The sequence below is a fragment of the Betta splendens genome, chromosome 13 (genome assembly GCF_900634795.4).
Source record: "Betta splendens chromosome 13, fBetSpl5.4, whole genome shotgun sequence".
Taxonomy (NCBI): domain Eukaryota; kingdom Metazoa; phylum Chordata; class Actinopteri; order Anabantiformes; family Osphronemidae; genus Betta; species Betta splendens.
Window position 1 is genome coordinate 20,289,251 of NC_040893.2, and position 17,137 is coordinate 20,306,387.

General features: G+C 50.0%; 2 protein-coding genes across 5 annotated transcripts in view; both read left to right on the forward strand.

Moving 5' to 3' along the window:
• LOC114867883 (latent-transforming growth factor beta-binding protein 1-like) overlaps nt 1-12,481 on the forward strand; it is a 19,994-nt gene extending 7,513 nt beyond the window's left edge. The window contains exons 5-34 of the mRNA XM_055513704.1: nt 1-64; nt 147-317; nt 877-979; nt 1,141-1,200; nt 1,668-1,790; nt 2,622-2,798; nt 2,869-2,997; nt 3,084-3,359; nt 3,458-3,589; nt 3,668-3,799; nt 3,878-4,003; nt 4,245-4,358; nt 4,465-4,584; nt 4,874-4,987; nt 5,080-5,199; nt 5,393-5,518; nt 5,595-5,720; nt 5,927-6,049; nt 7,752-7,883; nt 8,129-8,254; nt 8,376-8,612; nt 8,719-8,790; nt 8,886-9,014; nt 9,225-9,365; nt 9,537-9,689; nt 9,772-9,870; nt 9,975-10,134; nt 10,208-10,455; nt 10,631-10,780; nt 10,891-12,481. Of these exons, the coding sequence (XP_055369679.1) occupies nt 1-64; nt 147-317; nt 877-979; nt 1,141-1,200; nt 1,668-1,790; nt 2,622-2,798; nt 2,869-2,997; nt 3,084-3,359; nt 3,458-3,589; nt 3,668-3,799; nt 3,878-4,003; nt 4,245-4,358; nt 4,465-4,584; nt 4,874-4,987; nt 5,080-5,199; nt 5,393-5,518; nt 5,595-5,720; nt 5,927-6,049; nt 7,752-7,883; nt 8,129-8,254; nt 8,376-8,612; nt 8,719-8,790; nt 8,886-9,014; nt 9,225-9,365; nt 9,537-9,689; nt 9,772-9,870; nt 9,975-10,134; nt 10,208-10,455; nt 10,631-10,780; nt 10,891-11,033 (4,126 nt within the window). The 3' untranslated portion in view covers nt 11,034-12,481. The remainder of the gene's footprint in view (nt 65-146; nt 318-876; nt 980-1,140; nt 1,201-1,667; nt 1,791-2,621; nt 2,799-2,868; nt 2,998-3,083; nt 3,360-3,457; nt 3,590-3,667; nt 3,800-3,877; nt 4,004-4,244; nt 4,359-4,464; nt 4,585-4,873; nt 4,988-5,079; nt 5,200-5,392; nt 5,519-5,594; nt 5,721-5,926; nt 6,050-7,751; nt 7,884-8,128; nt 8,255-8,375; nt 8,613-8,718; nt 8,791-8,885; nt 9,015-9,224; nt 9,366-9,536; nt 9,690-9,771; nt 9,871-9,974; nt 10,135-10,207; nt 10,456-10,630; nt 10,781-10,890) is intronic.
• A 133-nt stretch (nt 12,482-12,614) lies between these two features.
• esrrd (estrogen-related receptor delta) lies at nt 12,615-16,976 on the forward strand. 4 transcript variants are annotated; one of them, XM_029171007.3, is made up of 8 exons: nt 13,481-14,180; nt 14,357-14,564; nt 14,648-14,780; nt 14,924-15,040; nt 15,210-15,299; nt 15,372-15,533; nt 15,611-15,754; nt 16,626-16,976. In XM_029171007.3, the coding sequence occupies exons 1-8, from the start codon at nt 14,149-14,151 to the stop codon at nt 16,895-16,897; spliced, it is 1,158 nt and encodes a 385-aa protein (XP_029026840.1). In that variant the 5' UTR covers nt 13,481-14,148; the 3' UTR covers nt 16,898-16,976. The 4 variants fall into 4 exon arrangements, with proteins under 4 accessions (XP_055369684.1, XP_029026838.1, XP_029026840.1 ...); XM_029171006.3 differs by having other exon boundaries at nt 13,486-14,180; nt 15,611-15,883; XM_055513709.1 differs by having other exon boundaries at nt 12,615-14,180; nt 15,210-15,533; nt 15,611-15,883.
• The last annotated feature ends 161 nt before the right edge of the window (nt 16,977-17,137 follow it).

Here is a 17,137-nt window from a genome sequence, read left to right on the forward strand (position 1 = left end):
CATGGCAAAGGTCCGAGTGCAGCACCCGCCTGAGGCCAGCGTGAAAATCCACCAGGTGCTCAGGGTAAGTCAGCGACGGACTCAAACCAGCGCTCAGCGGTTCTGCAGTGGACATGCTCAACCGTCAGTACCTTCATGTCCTCCAGGTGCCTGGACCCAGTCCCGCCCTTCGGACCCTCTCGTCCTCTTCCTCAGGTTCAGCAGGAGCTCCGGCCCCAGCGAGCAGGAGCCTCCAGGCTCCGACCGTGAGGGGGGGCGGCACGCACATGCAGCAGTCTGGCTTCAAGTACTGCTTCAGGGAGGTCAAAGATGGACAGGTGAGCCGCCACCCGGTTAGCAGCCCCTCAGGTGCCCTGGACAACTGAGACTCTCGCTCTCTGCAGCCAGGAAACACAAGCAGCCACAGCTCCCACTCTGGCTTAGGTTCTGTTAAAGCTGTGCTGGGTCGAGCTTTGAATGAACACACGTCCACAGCGAAGGGCCTACCTTCACCTTTACGTTCCATCATGGATGTGCTGGCCCAGTTGGGACCTCAGACCGGGACCTCTGGACCTTGGGTGTGGACCTCGGGTTGAGACCTCAGCTCAGCCACTGCTGTGTTAAAGCAGCTCATGAGCTCAGCGTGGATCCGAGCAGTTTTCCTTCAGACGCTGAGTTGGATTAACAGAACAACTGAAGAGCAGTTTCCTTCTCTGCTGCTTTGGTTCAGACTGAGACATGAACTCAGCACTGGGCCAGATTGAGCCTCTCTGAATGAACTGCAGGAACCTGCCCTGACTTTACATGTAGTCACATTTTAATTCCATCTAGACTGAGCTTTGACTTAGCAGCTAATTATTCAGTTTAACATGTGCGCATGTGTGTCCGTGTGTTCAGTGCAGCTCTCCTCTGCCCGGACTGAGGAGCAGGGACATGTGCTGCAGAGGAATCGGGAAAGGCTGGGGAATCACAGACTGTGTCCTCTGCCCCGATAGCCCAGGTACACAAGACTCACAAGGAACGTCCTAGTTTTTAGTGTTTGACATCTAGGTAATTGAAGGTGTGAGTTAGTCTGCTGTCAGAAAATGCAAACGCAGCTTTGAGTAAACGTTAGCAAATTCAAATCAAATTCGAATCAAATACTACTTCTTTATTCTTCAGGTCAAAGCAACAGTAGCTGCCCTGCAGGGTTCGAGCTAAGCAATGGAACACAGTGTGTCGGTGGGTTCAACACACGCACACGCACACAATAAATGCATTAAAGGTCAGAGGTCACAGATTCTGACATGATGTTGCCCAGTGATGACCTCCTGTTGGTCTCAGATTTCTCTTGATGATTTAATTAAAGCCTAGAGAAGAGTTGGGTCATATTTACAGTAGGACCAGTTTTACTTATGTTGAAGTTCAGCAGATCTCCACTGAGCCAGTAGAAATGCTAACAGGTCTTTTAGTTTGACATCATTTAGCTTCCAAAAGGATTGAATGTAAAATAGTGAACATGTGCCTCTTACATTTCGTGTTCTTTAATCTTCGAGTAGAAAACGACCTGATTCCTCCTGGAAGCATTTGAAGCTGTGTTTTCTGTTTCGGACTCGCTCCTCCGCACCAGGGGTGTGACGTGTCTCTAGGTATCAGGACCGTCGCAGTGCGTTCCTGTCTGCTTATTTGTAAATACTGTCTGTGTGTAGATGTGAATGAGTGCCTCCTGCTGGGGCTGTGTGAGAACGGCATCTGTGTGAACACCAGGGGGAGCTATAGCTGTGTCTGTAGCGCAGGGTTCATCCTCGACGCCACTCACGGCATCTGCATCTGTAAGTAAGACACACCAACATCAGGAGTAACGCAGATTCCAGGTCAGGGTTACTCAACGCATCTGAGCTTTTCCTAAAGTCTGGAAGCCTCAAAAGTTTCCATTGTGACCTTTGTTACAGACGACAAGGCAGAACTGAAGGGCAACGGTCACAGTGGCTCAATGGATCCTTTGTTCTGTCAAACATCAGTAAAAGCTCAGTTCTGCTGAGATCTGGAGTGAATCAGGGTAAAGTGTGGAGCTCAGATGGGTTCTGTGAAGCCTGACGGGGGATGGGGTTATTCTGACTGGCATGAAGAGGAGGAGGAGTGGGTAACGCTCTAACGTCTGGCTGTGTTTGGTCTGTGATGGTCAGTTGTGCTGTGGTACTGTTTCCTGGAGGCCGGTCAAACCTAAAAATCAGCCTCAGATTAGTTGTGACTTGTTCCACATCATGTCAAGGACGACGGACGGATGTGGACAAAACCCGGGTCTGGAACCTGCAGCCCAGTTGAAGCCTGGAGTGTGGCCTGACACACAGGACGCTGAGGAAGTCTGTGTGTGGCAGTAGGGCGACAGCGAACGCAGCACGGAGCCCGTCCACTTGGTGATTTGGAGGTTTGACGGCCTCTCGGTTCCTCTTCTATTCTTGCTTCTTGTCAGTTCGAAGCTCAGCGACTTGTGGGCTGTGATTCCAGAGCTTGCTTGGTTTGTGTCTTTGTCCTGTTCGTCCTCTTGCACCGTCAGCAGCATGTACCAGTTCTGTCTGCAGCGCTCGGCTCACGCCTCCACGGGCTCCGACTCTCAGCTGAGCTGTATTTGACAACACGTGTTTCTGTTGTGTGCTCCTCAGCCCACAGTGTGATATCAGAGGAGAAGGGACAGTGTTTCCGGGTCCTGGGTTCGGGTCAGGGTTCGTCGTCCTGCTCTCTGCCCATCCTGAGGAACATCACCAAGCAGATCTGCTGCTGCAGCAGAGTTGGTAAAGCCTGGGGACCCAACTGCCAGAGATGTCCTCACTTTGGTTCAGGTGAGCGAGTTTTAAATGGATTAAAAAGGGCTTAGTTCTCCTGGTTCTCACCAGGTCTCTCTCCTCTCAGCGGCCTTTAAGGAGAGCTGTCCAGCTGGTCCCGGTTATCACTATTCAGCTTCGGCCCTGCAGTTTAACCAGAGGGTGACAGAGCAGCTGGGCAGACGAGGAGTTCTGCCGGTTACGCACCAGAACCAGGGTCAGTACTGCAGTAAAAGCCACTCTGCTCCTGCTCCTGCTCAAACATTCATTCTTCATGTCCACTTCCAACACCCCCTCTCTCAGGCCCAGTTTCTGGGACCAATGGCAGCGGAGTCTCCAGATCTCAGCAGAACCCGTCCTCTGGAGCAGTAGCTGGTGGAGCGAGTATCTCTCAGAGTTCAGTTTCAAGTGTTGGCTCTGTGTCAACGGAGGCCGGCAGTACCCAGAGCAGACCCAGTTTGCCCCAGTCTCCTGGCAGTACCGGCACAACCACCCAGGACAGGCCCCAGACCCCTGGGAGACCCGGCGCCCAGCAGAACCGGTCTGAACCATTAGATTCTGCTCCGTCCTCCGGTCAAGGTAACAGAGGCTACAGCAGAGGTTCTGCTGTGCTTCATCAGGGCAACTGTGAATATGTCATAGAGTCCAGATCAGGAAGTAAGGGTCTGTGCCCTCAGCAGGCGGCAGCTCCTCCTCGGAGTCCCGGCCAGGCCAACCACCAGCTAGAGGCGACGCCTTTGCTCCTGTTCAGCCACCGAGACCTCAGAATAAACCGGTGGTCAGCCCGACGACCCGGCCCAGAGTCCAGCGTGAGCAGCAAGAACACACTCCACATTTCTACTCGGGTGAAATGCTTTGATGGATCTTGTTCTTGTTGTGGTTTGCAGTGGTGCCAGGTGTGTGTGACACCAGACCAGGTGTGTGTGGGCGGGGCCTCTGCATGGACCAACCAGGTGGGAAGCACAGCTGTGTGTGTGATCAGGGATACCAGCCCAACTCTCAGAGCACACACTGCCAAGGTGAACAGTCGGTCATGGTCTCCAACATGAACAGTTGCTGATTGCTGCATGAGAAACCTTTTGTTTTTCCATCTGTAGATGTGAATGAGTGTGTGCAGTCTCCAGGTGTGTGCTTGGTTGGCACGTGTGTGAACGTCATGGGAAGCTACAGGTGTGTGTGCCCATCTGGATACAGGAGCAGCATCCAGCAGACCAGTTGCCAAGGTGACGTCCATGTGCAGTTGTGTTAGTGTTTGTGCGTCTTCTCCATATGATGCAATATCATTTTATTTATCTCACTAAGGGGAAATTCTTTTGTTTGCAGCAACAATTATCAAAAATCACAGACAAACAGTATAAAAGAACAATAACAAGAATATTAACTGTGCAACGATAAACTATGTATTAAGTCTGTGTTTCCCCCAGAAACAAAACCTAAACTCGGCTCTGTTGGTTTTATCGTCAGACATCAACGAGTGTCAGCTGAACGTGTGCGGTAACGGTCGCTGTGAAAACACCCCAGGTAGCTACAGGTGTGTTTGTCACCATGGTTACAGGCTCACTGGGAACACCTGCACAGGTGAGGAGGGAGGGCACTGTACCTGCACTAGTGAACCCCGCTTGTCTGACGGCACCATCCTGATCTTCCATCTTTAGCAAAAGGTGTGCGTGTGTGTGCATTTCAGATGTGGATGAGTGTAAAGACCCTACCCAGTGTCCTGGTCAGGAGTGCATCAACAGCCGGGGCTCGTATCGCTGTGTGTCCTGTCAGCCTGGCTATAGTCTGCTCAACGGGCTCTGTGCAGGTACCTGCACTCTGGGGCTCAATGTATACGCTCATCTGTCATAGCTATTAATTTGTAGGACAGGTAATACATGAAGGAAACACCACAGGAGTAACCGCCTTTAGCAGGACCCTGAAGGATGCTTTCATTTAACAGTAACATCATGAAGTGCTGTTCCAGTAAAAACACTGTTATTACTGTACTGTCACTCACTCACTCACTCACTCACTCACTCACTCACTCACTCACTCACTCACTCACTCACTCACTCACTCACTCACTCACTGTGTGCTGTTGTGATTGGCGGCAGACATTGATGAATGTCAACAGACTCACTGCGTCAACGGTCGCTGTGAAAACACACCTGGAAGCTACCGCTGTGTCTGCCGCAACGGCTACAGACTGCGGAACCACACCTGTGCAGGTAAAGTGACACAAAGCAGCTTTAGTCTGACACCAGCCTGATGGAAAACGAACAGACACGCGTCAGCTGCTCTAACACCCATTGTCCTGCAGATGTGGACGAGTGTGCAGAGGCGTCGCAGTGTCCTGGTCAGATGTGTGTGAACTCTGTGGGGTCGTACCACTGTGTGTCCTGTCAGCCAGGATACACTCTGACCAACAGGCAGTGCACAGGTGTGTCACACACACAGTTCCCCTGTCTGTCGGACCCAGGGGTCCAGTCACATACACATACAACATCTAGGACCTGAACTCCATCACACCCTACACTGCCCAGTGGCAGGATGTAGCTGTACAGCCTCACACGGAGCAAACGCAAGATCCTGGCTTAGACATGTCTGAAGGTGCGTTGTCCTCTGTCCATCAGACGTAGATGAGTGTGTGAGGGTCGAGGCGTGCGATGCAGAGCGAGTGTGTGTCAACACGATGGGTTCGTTCCGGTGCGACTGTCCACCAGGTTTCCGCACCGTGGGCCTGGGTAGACAGTGCAGAGGTGAGTAGTGAGTCCTGAGTCTCTCTGGATGTTAACCTGTTCAGTGTTCCTACATGTTCTTATCCCGCGTCCACAGACATTAACGAGTGTCTGGAGGGAGACTTCTGTTTCTCTGGGGGTGAGTGTGTGAATACGGCGGGGTCCTACAGCTGCGTGTGCTCTCAGGGATTCATGCTGAGCGACAACGGGACGATGTGCCTCGGTGAGTGGCGTCAGTAATGCTCCCTGGTCTGGGAACTGCCATGAGTTGGTGCAGCTGTTGAATGTTTGAGCTGTGAGAACACTGCTCAGTGTTCTGGGGCTCACACATTCTGACTTTTACATGTCTTTAGACATGACCCACATCATTAACGGTAATTTGTTCTTGTTTGTGTCACACAAACACTGACGATGAGCCTTTTTCTGTAGATGTGGACGAGTGTGTGAAGCTGGGTGCGTGTTTAGACGGTCGCTGTGTGAACACAGACGGCTCCTTCCAGTGCCAGTGTGACACCGGCTTCACCACCAACCCCGAGAAGACGGCCTGTCTCGGTACACACACACACAGAGCAGTAAACTTTGAACTGTAGTAACCTTTGGTAAACCGTAGTGACTTGTAGTAACTCGTAGTAAACTGTAGTAAACCGTGGTAACCTGTCGTAAACTGTAGTAACTTGTAGTAAACCTTGGTAACCTACAGTAAACCGTAGTAACTTGTACTAAACCGTAGTAACCTGTAGTAATCTGTCGTAAACCGTAGTAACCTGTAGTACCTTGTAGTAAACTATAGTAACCTGTAGTAAACCCTAGAATGTTGTAGTAAACCCTAGAATGTTGTAGTAAACCGTAGTATGTTGTAGTAAACTGTAGTAACTTGTAGTGAATCGTAGTAACCTATAGCAATCTGTCGTAAATCGTAGTGACCTGTCGTAAACCGTAATGACCTGTAGTAACTTGTAGTAAACGATAGTAACCTGTCATAAACTGAAGTAAACCATAGTAACCTGTAGTAACTTGTAGTAAACGATAGTAACCTGTCATAAACTGAAGTAAACCATAGTAACCTGTAGTAACTTGTAGTAAACTGTAGTAACTTGTAGTAAGCCGTACTAACCTGTAGTAACCTGTCGTAAATCATAGTAACTTGTAGTAAACCATAGTAACCTGTAGTAAGCTGTAGTAACCTGTAGTAAGCTGTAGTAACCTGTAGTAAGCCGTAGTAACCAGTATAAACCTGTTGTAAACCATAGTAACTTGTAGTAAACTATAGTAACTTGTAGTAATCTGTCGTAACCTGTAGTAATCTGTCGTAAATCGTAGAAACCTGTCGTAAACCGTAGAAACCTGTCGTAAGCCGTGGTAGCTTGTCGTAAACCGTGGTAACCTATAGTAATCTGTCGTAAATCGTAGTAACCTGTAGTATCCTGTTGTAAACTGAAGTAACCTGTTGTAAACTATAGTAACCTGTAGTAACCTGTTGTAAACCGTAATAACCTGCCGTAAACTGAAGTAAACCATAGTAACTTGTAGTAAACCGTAGTAACTTGTAGTAAGCCATAGTAACCCGTAGTAACCTGTCATAAACCATGGTAACTTGTAGTAAACCGTAGTAACTTGTCGTAAACCGTAGTAACTTGTCGTAAACTAAAGTAACTTGTAGTAACCTGTTGTAAACCGTAGTAACCTGCAGTAAACCGTGGTAACCTATAGTAATCTGTTGTAAATCGTAGTAACCTGTCGTAAACTGAAGTAACCTGTTGTAAACTATAGTAACCTGTTGTAAACCGTAATAACCTGCCGTAAACTGAAGTAAACCATAGTAACTTGTAGTAAACCGTAGTAACTTGTAGTAAGTCGTAGTAACCTGTAGTAACCTGTCGTAAACCATGGTAACTTGTAGTAAACTATAGTAACTTGTGGTAACCAGTCTGAAGTAAACCATCGTAACCTGTAGTAACTTGTAGTAAACCGTAGTAACCTGTAGTAAATTATAGTAACCTGTAGTAACCTCTCATAAACTGTAGTAACTTGTAGTAAACCTGTAGTAACTTGTAGTAAACTGTAGTAACCTGTCGTAAACCGTATTAACTTGTCGTAAACCATAGTAACTTGTAGTAACCTGTTGTAAACCGTAGTAACTTGTCGTAACCTGTTGTAACCTGTTGTAAACCGTAGTAACTTGTCGTAAACCGTAGTAACTTGTAGTAACCTGTTGTAAAGCGTAGTAACCTGCAGTAAACCGTGTCTCCTACAGACGTTGATGAGTGCGTGTCGTCTGGAGGCTCAATCTGTGGCTCCCAGCGCTGTGAAAACACAATCGGCTCATTCCGCTGTCTCCGCTCCTGTGAGCTGGGATACCGGGTCACGCAGACCGGACAGTGCGTAGGTGAGTCAGAACTCTAGGACCCGGTTCCTGTCGGTTGGTGGTGATGAATGTGTAAAAACACAAAAACTTTCCTGCAGATGTTTCACAATAAAAGCCCCGGACGGAGGAGGGATATTTTATGATTAATCTGAAGCAGATGCAAAGAGACACAGTTGCATGGAACCTAAAAAGGAAGAGAAATGAAACTGTCAGGATGAGCCTGTGTTGTGGGTGTAGGACGCTCAACCCTCTGCTCTCTGTGCCAGATGTGGATGAATGTGCCAACAGGACGGTGTGCGGCGATCACGGCGTCTGTCACAACGACATAGGAACATATCGGTGTGTGTGCGACCCGGGCTTCACCTCCAGCCCTGACACCAAGGCTTGTGTTGGTACGTGTCACCTTCTCAGTGAAGATGAGTGAACCTCCTTTTTCTGTCAATAAGCTCCCAACAAGACACAGTTACACCCATATCCACCATTAAAGTCATCCAGTAAATTCTCCATCCGCAGCTGGTCCCTCCTCCGCCTCCTCGTCCTCCTCCTTCCATTTCAGCGTGGTGGAGTTGGGTCCGGTGCTGTCCCCCGTGGCCCGGTCCAGTGAGCCCAGGGACTGCTACTACAGCAGGGCTGAGTGGGGCAGCCGCAGCCTGCTGGCCGCCAACATCAGCCAGCAGGAGTGCTGCTGCACACTGGGGGAGGGCTGGGGGCTGGGCTCCCAGCACCAAGCCTGCCCCGCTGCAGACACAGGTGGGAACCGGGTGTCGGAACCGACCGAGGTGGTGTCAGGGCCTTGGGTTCAGGACTGAGAGCAGGATGTACGTGTGTTTGACACTGTGTTAATGTTGCTTTTCAGCTGAGTTTCTGTCCCTGTGTCCCAGTGGGAGAGGATACGTCACCACTGGACCAGGAACCTTCAGCTACACCGGTACCGTTCAGCCTAGATAAATACCACTCCATCAGCCTTTTAGGTCAAAGTTAAACAAATGAAGCTCCGGTGTTTCCCTTTGTCTGTGTTTCCAGATGTGGACGAGTGCAAGCGCTTCCAACCAGAGGTGTGTAGGAACGGAGTGTGTGTCAACAATATCCCCGGATACAGCTGCTACTGCTCCAGTGGATATGTGTACAACAGCCTGCTGCTGGAGTGTGTTGGTACAGACAGCACACACACACACGCACACAGACACACACATCCTTGCGGTTACGTCACAGTGGGGTCTCACCACTGGCATAATGCCTTCCCTAGCCCCTTACCTAACCACAACCATTACAACTAAAGGGGGCCTTAGCCCTAAAATCCCTCTAACAGGCCTTCAGATTTGCGGAGCCCCAAAAACAACATTGTCTGTGATTGTGCCTCAGATCACAATGAGTGTGAGGAGGAGAGCTGCGAGGGAGGAGTGTGTGTGAACACCGTTGGCTCGTACTACTGCAGCTGTCCACCTCCTCTGGTTCTCGACAGCACTCAACGCAACTGTGTCAACTCGTCCGACCTCAACGTGGGTAAGTCGCCTCCCTCACCCTGCTCCCGTCTGGTCCCATTCAGATGTAAGAGAACATCTTTCAGCTGTAGATCAGCCTCATACAGGTGTGTGTGAAGGGACGTGGTTTCAGATAAAGAAAGGGGAGGCTCACTTTTAGTGGATTTTGTTCCGTCTGCTGCTCCTCCTCCAGATGAGAACCTGTCCGTGTGCTGGCAGCACCTCTCGGCTGACATGATGTGCCAGAGTCCCCTGCTGGGGGCTCAGCTCACCTACGTGGACTGCTGCTGCCTGTACGGCGTGGGCTGGGGGATGGAATGTGCCATATGCCCCCCGGTCGACTTCGGTAAAAGCAGGGTTGATGGGCGGAGCTTAAAATCTGAATCAAGCCACTTTGTGTACAGCGTTTTGTCTCTGTGTCTTTGCAGAGGACTATTATTACCTGTGCAGTTCTGTTCGGGCTCCGCTGTTTCCGACTCTTCCAGATTCAAGTGGCGCAGAAACAGGAACTGGACGAAGAGTGAGCGGTACGAAAAACTCCAGAAAGACCACACTGAATTACTGTCAGATTGGAATGATGTGTGTATGTCTCCTCCTCTTCTCATCTCCTTTCCTTGCCTCCTCTCCTCAGCTCCTCCACGCTTCCCCTCCTACCCTCCGGACTCCCTCCCTCCAGTGGCTCCTGACTATGACGACTACTCCCCAGTAGGGGGCAGCAGGTCGAGCTTCAGAGGGAGGACACCGACCACCTACGGACTTCCGGACGGAACCTACCGCAGACCCGAGTACAGGTGAGGATGTGGGTCACTGGGCCAGCATCGCTGGGCCTGAAGAGCTGCAGTTAACCCGCTGTTTGTCTCCCAGCACCAGTTACTACCCTGAAGGAGACTACCGAGCTCCTGACCGCTCCCCATTCCCCCTCCCGGCAGACCCACGGGCCGAGAGGGCGTTCGGAGCTAGGCCTCTGCCATCACAGCCTGATGCTCCTCCTCTCAGACTGGCCCCGCTGCCGGGAGCCCGCTACGAGGAGGAAGAGGAGGAGGAGGCGTGGAGGCCGGCCTTCCCTCCATTCTCTGAGAGGGGCGGGGGAACGCCCAGACGGGTGTATGAGCGTGAGTCCAACTGGCTCCATATGTCAGAAACTTGTCTGAGAGTCTGGTAGAGACGAACCTGAGACAGCTGCTGAGTGCAGCGTTGTTGGCTCCATGCGGCTGGTGATCTGTAGTTTGTTTGTGTGCTGTGAACCTCGGGTACAGCGGTTAACAGAAGCTCCTCCTTGTCTCTCAGGGCCGTACGAGTCCTACACCGGCAGCACAGCAGAGGATTGTGGGATCCTGCACGGCTGTGAGAATGGCAGGTGTGTCCGTGTCGCAGAGGGCTACACCTGTGACTGCTACCCAGGATATGAACTGGACATGACCTCCATGACCTGCATCGGTACACAGTCTTTTTTAGCATTAGCATTAGTTAGTCATATCAGTGTGGACAATTACTGACATTTTGTTGTCAGTCATGACTGACGTGCCTTGTGACTCTCCTGTTTGCAGACAGGAACGAGTGTGAGGACGACGCCGGCGCGGAGTTCCCGTGTGTGAACGCTCGCTGCGTCAACACCGAAGGCTCGTTTCGCTGCGTCTGCAGGAGAGGCTACGTCGTGTCCCGCAGACCCAACCACTGTGTGGCTGCGTAGACCGGGCCTGACTGGACCGGACCAGTAGAACGGGTCAACAACGGCACAATGACTCAAACACATTAGACTGAAGTGGGTTTTGGCTTTTACTACAGGACTAGAAATGACAAACTCTACTGGACCAAGGTTTAATTCATGGCCCAGAGCTCTGGATTCTAAAAAGAATTCAACAAGTGATGTCTTTCTAGAAAATCCAAAACTAGAAACTAAAATATTGAGAAATTATAAGTTGTATATTTTGGTCTAAGGTCAGTGGTTGAAAGCAGGCAGCGCTATATGTTTGTTCTGACAGAACCAGGCCAGTGTCTGGTTTCCCGGACTCTCAGCCACGATGCCACCAGGCGTCAGGAGCCGACGCTGGAGAAGAGCGTTCACACAGGAAACGTTTGTGCACTGTTTTTAATTTACATTTTAACACATCGTCTTTAAAGCTGCAACTAACTCATTATCGATGCATCTGCTGTTTATTTTCTCTTATTTGCTTTGTAAATCTCAAGTAATTAAAAAAAAGAATTATAATACAACACATTTAGGCAGCAATTATCACTTCACGTGAACGATTTCAAAGCTGCAGCAACTGAAGAAGAAATTATAGAAGAACTATTGTAAAATATTGTAGAAATAATTAGCTTTTACGTTTTAGCTTTACTGTATTTACGGTAGTTCGTGTATCAGTGTTAGTTGCTATAAAACTGAAGCTAAATCCTGATAACTGACTGTGGTCAGCGTATGAAATGTAGCAACTAGCATCTGTAATGATTAGGAGCCACTTCCAAAAGGTTAAATAGGCCAACAATGTCCGACAGGCGACTGTTTTTACTGTACCCGTAGTCAGCATTAACTGATTCTACTGTTCATACTAGTTACTACTAGGGACTACAGGGACACTACTACAATGCTAACTAAACAAAAGGAAATTGCTAACTATTAGCTCACCAGCTAACAAATGTGTTAGCTTAAAAATGTTAGCTCACAGCTAACAAATGCGTTAGCTCAAACATGTTAGCTCAAACGTGTTAGCTCACCAGCTAACAAATGTATTAGCTCAAGCATGTTAGCTCACAGCTACAACTTGATGTTTAGAGTAATGCGGTTATGACCACATGAACATGGTTTGTGTTGTAGTTGCTTTTTTCCTCCTTGTGTTGACCCAAATTAACGCAGCATCTGATTTGGGATGGTATCAGTTTCAGAACATTAATCAACTTTCACTGACTTCAAGGTGTCTGATTCATCGGCGTGCCTCAATGTTTCTCGATGAGTCAAAGCTTTATCTCAGCATTAAACCAAACTGTGTAAGTTTGTTAGGGCCACAGACGCGTTGTGCGTTTTCCTCCACAGGAGTTTGATTGTAACTTTTCACGTTAATTTTGAATTGTTTTGTGGTGAATGATTCGCTTTTCTAATCATTGTTTTTTTGAGAATATATTTGCACACTTTTGTTTAGACCTGTTTGTGCGTGTGTGTCCTGTTTAGAGCAGTTACACACAACTTCTCTGAAACCTTTGGGCCCAACATTTATTGTGTGGCTGATCCCGGTTCACTGAGCCGCTGCATGTTGTGCTGTGTTGAGTCACCTGAGGCCAGTGCTCGCGTGCTCGCCTCTAATCCTTCACCTGGCTCCAGAACCGCAACGCCTGCTTCGTGTGGAGATCCAGGCCCGTAAGCATCTTTGCATTAGAGACACACACACACTTTCCCTCGGGCAGCGTTAATGGGATTACAGAGGTTCACCCAGTGCTGCCATCGAAGCTGTGAGCCAGCGGAATATCAGCTTTCCCTCAGAACCAACGGCCAGCTTAGAAGCAGTCCAATCTCACAACCAGCAGCACTGACTAGTCACCATCAGCTCCGTCCCAGTACTAACCTGGTTCATGTGCTGAAGCTGTGACCCAGTTCTAAGTGAGGTGAGTGGGTCAGTCGGGCCAACGTCGTCAGGATTCCTCCATGTGGATCCAGATTTAGCAGCTTCGCCTCAGGATGTCTATGCTCAGATTACCTGAGGATCGGGCCACACATAACTTACTTGAAGACACAAAGCTGTTGTTGACCCAGGCTCGCCACCTTTCTACCAACAGGCCAGTCAAACCCAACTTTGGCTCGCTAGCATTTCCCACCCTCCCTGTGGCTCCTAAATGCACCAACATTTCCATATTCAGGCCAAACGTTGCGTAAAATATTTGCTTTCAGTTCTTTGCTAATGTTAGCTTCAAACAAATCCTAAACGCAGTTAAAAAAGTTGACAACAAACTCATGATAACTGTGAAAATTACTGCTGAGTGCAGCTGTTCCGGCGCCTGCTCAGCGAAACTGGACGGGCCTCCACCCAGAACCAGCATCACACTGACAGGCCCAGTTCTGCAGCTGTTATGAAACAGTAGATGTAGGTGAGATCGGCCTGAGCTGCCTGAATGTCTGAGGCCGAGATTAGGACAGTGTGTGTGTGTGTGGGGGGGGGTAAGGGATGCTGAAGCAGCACTATCTGCCACAACAATACGTGGGAACACATACACACACACCACACACACACACACACACACACACACTGTACTGATCCTCAGAACAGCGTGAACCTGAACACAAACACCTGGAGGTTTGTTTAAAATCACATTGTAACAGTTTCATTCAGGTCCTTGAATCTTTGTTTTACACAAATACTTCACAGTATCAACGTTGTTTATTACCTGTTCAGTCTAATTCACCAGGTTCAGTCTTCTATCATTGAGGTGTAGGGATATAGGCCAGAAATGTTGAGAGAAACAATGAGCTTAAAGCAGAGTTAACCGGGAGAGTCCTTGATGCCGATCATCATAAGAGTGTGATTATCAGTTACGGGCAGTACGTGGATCCTGGGGTGAAGTGGAGCAGTGGCCTACATCTGTCACTGTCCAGATCAATAAAGATGACACAACAAGTCAATCCCCTGCTCAGACCGCTGATGCTGCGTGATGATTGGCTCATCCTGTGGGTCAGACCCCCCCCCCAACAGATAAATGATACCACAGACCCCTCCGAGTCTCAGTCGCCGCCTGCATCCTTGTTTCCAACTCCTATGACTTTATCATCAGAAAACAGCGTGAAGTTGGATAGTTGTTGATCTGGGACCAGCTTCAGGATGGACAATGTCGACTTCCTCAGCCCACAGCAGTAAGAAGCTTATTACTCGCTTGTTATTCTGTGTTTACCTCCATCCTGTGCTGTGGTAAATACTCCAGCACTACACTAGAATGCAGACAGATTCACAGACAATAATAGAAACTAATAAAAGCACAGAATGTTTAGGCTCCAAATGGTTTTGTCTGGCTCTTCTTCCTCCTCCTCAGCTTCCTGAACTCTTCCTCCTCGTTCCTCTACTCGTCCTCCCTCAGTTCGTGCTTCCCAGGTGTGAGCCCGTCGCATCCAGCCGTCCTGCTGCCCAGTCCGGCCTCGTCCTCCAGCTCCGACTCGCTGACGGGGAGCGGAGGCGGCGGCGCTGTCACAGAGACCTCGGTGCAGTTCTCACTGCCTCGGACCAACCTGTTTTCAGCTCAGGTGAAGGAGGAGATCCCACGATCTGAAGTGTTTGTCAGAAAATAGTGTGAGTGAGTGAAAGCCCAGGACGTGTTGCTGTGCAGGTCGAGCCGCTGGCGCAGACGCAGACGCAGACCAGGAGGCTGTGTCTGGTGTGTGGAGACCTCTCCTCCGGTTTCCACTACGGAGTGGCGTCCTGTGAGGCCTGCAAGGCCTTCTTCAAGAGGACCGTTCAAGGTGAGGGGAGCAGAACCCGTCCGGCCGGTTCCCCTTAGAAGCTTAAATGGCCCACATGTGTGTGACAGAGGCTCATAATTGATACAACTGTTTGTTCGTAAGAAGTTCTATCGATGTAACAAGTTGAAATCGATTGACGACAGGCAACATCGAGTACAGCTGTCCGGCAGCGAACGGGTGCGAGATCACCAAGCGCAGGAGGAAAGCCTGTCAGGCCTGTCGCTTCCAGAAGTGTCTCCAGGCCGGGATGATGAGAGAAGGTGAAGAGCTGCTCAATAGGCACAAACAGACAGTGGCTGTGGAGCAAGACGACGCTCAAATCAAACAAGGATTCATGAAACCCAAACATCATGCATCCACAAATCGTATTATTTAGAACTTAGTTTGTGAATCCAAAACCTTCTGTAAAAAAAGGTGCGTGTGCTGCAGGGGTTCGAGTGGACCGGGTCAGAGGAGGACGGCAGAAGTACCGGAGGCAGATGGAAAGTGGGCTGAGTTTTTCCACCAGAACCTCGTACAGTGAGTCTCCTCCTTATGAGCTCCTCCGTTCACTGGACTCCGGCTCTTCTTCACCTGCTGCCTCTCTTTTAGGAAACAAGGTGATTTCCCAGCTGCTGCTGACAGAACCCGCCCCCCCCGCTGCCAGTGGCGATCATTCAAGCAGTGATGGCAGCCTGCAGACCCTCCTGACCCTGTGTGACCTCTTTAACCGGGAGCTGCTGGTTCTGATTGGCTGGGCCAAACAGATTCCAGGTACGTGCTGAGCTTCAGTGCATCGGCAGCTTTGGTTTCGGTTGTTACACCTTCACTAAGCACCGCCTGCTTCCCAGGGTTCTCTGGCCTGTCGCTGCTCGACCAGATGTCGCTGCTGCAGAGCGGCTGGATGGAGGCGCTGCTGGTGGGTGTGGCCTGGCGATCGCAGGGCGCACCTGGACAGGAGCTGGTGTTCGCTGGTAGCCTGCGGCTCAATGAGGGTCAGTGCCAGGACGCGGGACTGGGAGACTTGTATGACGCGCTGCATCATCTGACGGCCAAGTACCAGGCAATGAAGCTGAGCCGCGAGGAGGTGGTGGTGATGAAGGCCATGGCACTGGCCAACTCTGGTACCTGCACCATTTGGTTCTCTAAGCTCCATGTGAGCCCTGGGTGCACATCTAGTTTCCATCCAGCGAACACAGGCCTAATTACTCAGATGTTTTCCACATTTTTTGAAAACACTGGTGTCATTATTATTGAAATCATCATGACTTTAGTTCCCAGATTACAGTAAGTCTGTGCGTATCATTGAGGTTCTAAATCCACACCTGATCACAACTCAACACTGGTTCCCTCAGAGCAGCTCCGACCGGCTCCACTTCAAATACAAACATGGCGCCAGTGAGGACTGGACCCCTGCTGTGCGCACACAGGGAAACGTAGCAGGAGGTTTGAATGTACTGATCAGAGGAGGGGTGTTGATATTGATCAGCGTCTGGGAGCTGAAGCAGCAGAGCCCATCACACTATTGATTGATAGCAGGACTGTTTTCAGAGCAGACGTCCTTCCTTTAATCATAGTAGTCAAAAAAACATTAGTGTGGACTCAGGCCTGGACCTAAACCAGCAGAGGGGGGTCGTCTTCCCTCTGTCTGCGCCTCGGATCAATAAGCTGGATCCATAAAGTTCAAACAGCTGCTGGAGGACACAGACTCACTGAACATCAATATTTCATACAAAAGATGATGCACATTTATTATCACCCCATCTTTTTCTCCAGCAGCATCAGACCTGCTTCTGAATCAGCAGGGAAACGCTCTGTCCAGTAAATCGTGTACTGATGCCTGGAACACTGTGTTCTCTGTGCCAGACGCCGACCCAGTGGACTGTCCCGACTCGGTGCAGAGGTTTCAGGACGAGCTCCATGAGGCCTTAGTGGAGTACGAGGCGTCGCGCAGGGAGCAGCACCGCGTGGGCCGGCTGCTGATGAGCCTCCCTCTGCTCCGGCAAAGCGCCCGCACGGCCGTGCAGGCCTTCCTCAGGCTGCACCAGCGCCGCCGCGTCCCACTGCACAAGCTGCTGCTGGAAATGCTGGACGCCAAGCCGGAACCCAGCGCCGCCTCGGCAGCAGGCTGGAGTTAACGCACTGCTTCCTTTAGGGAGCTGGACTGGTCCAGCCAACACTCAACAGCCCTTTTCTCAAATAAAATGTTTACAACCATTTAGTTTTGACATCAGTGAATGAGGAAACATGGGTCTAAAACATCTGTATGATACATCCCAATAATGAAACTTCACCATTAAGCAGCACAAGCTCAGACTTTACTGAATAGTAAATCTGGTCCCTGGTGGAGTTGGTTTAATCCAAAGCTGCTGAAAACA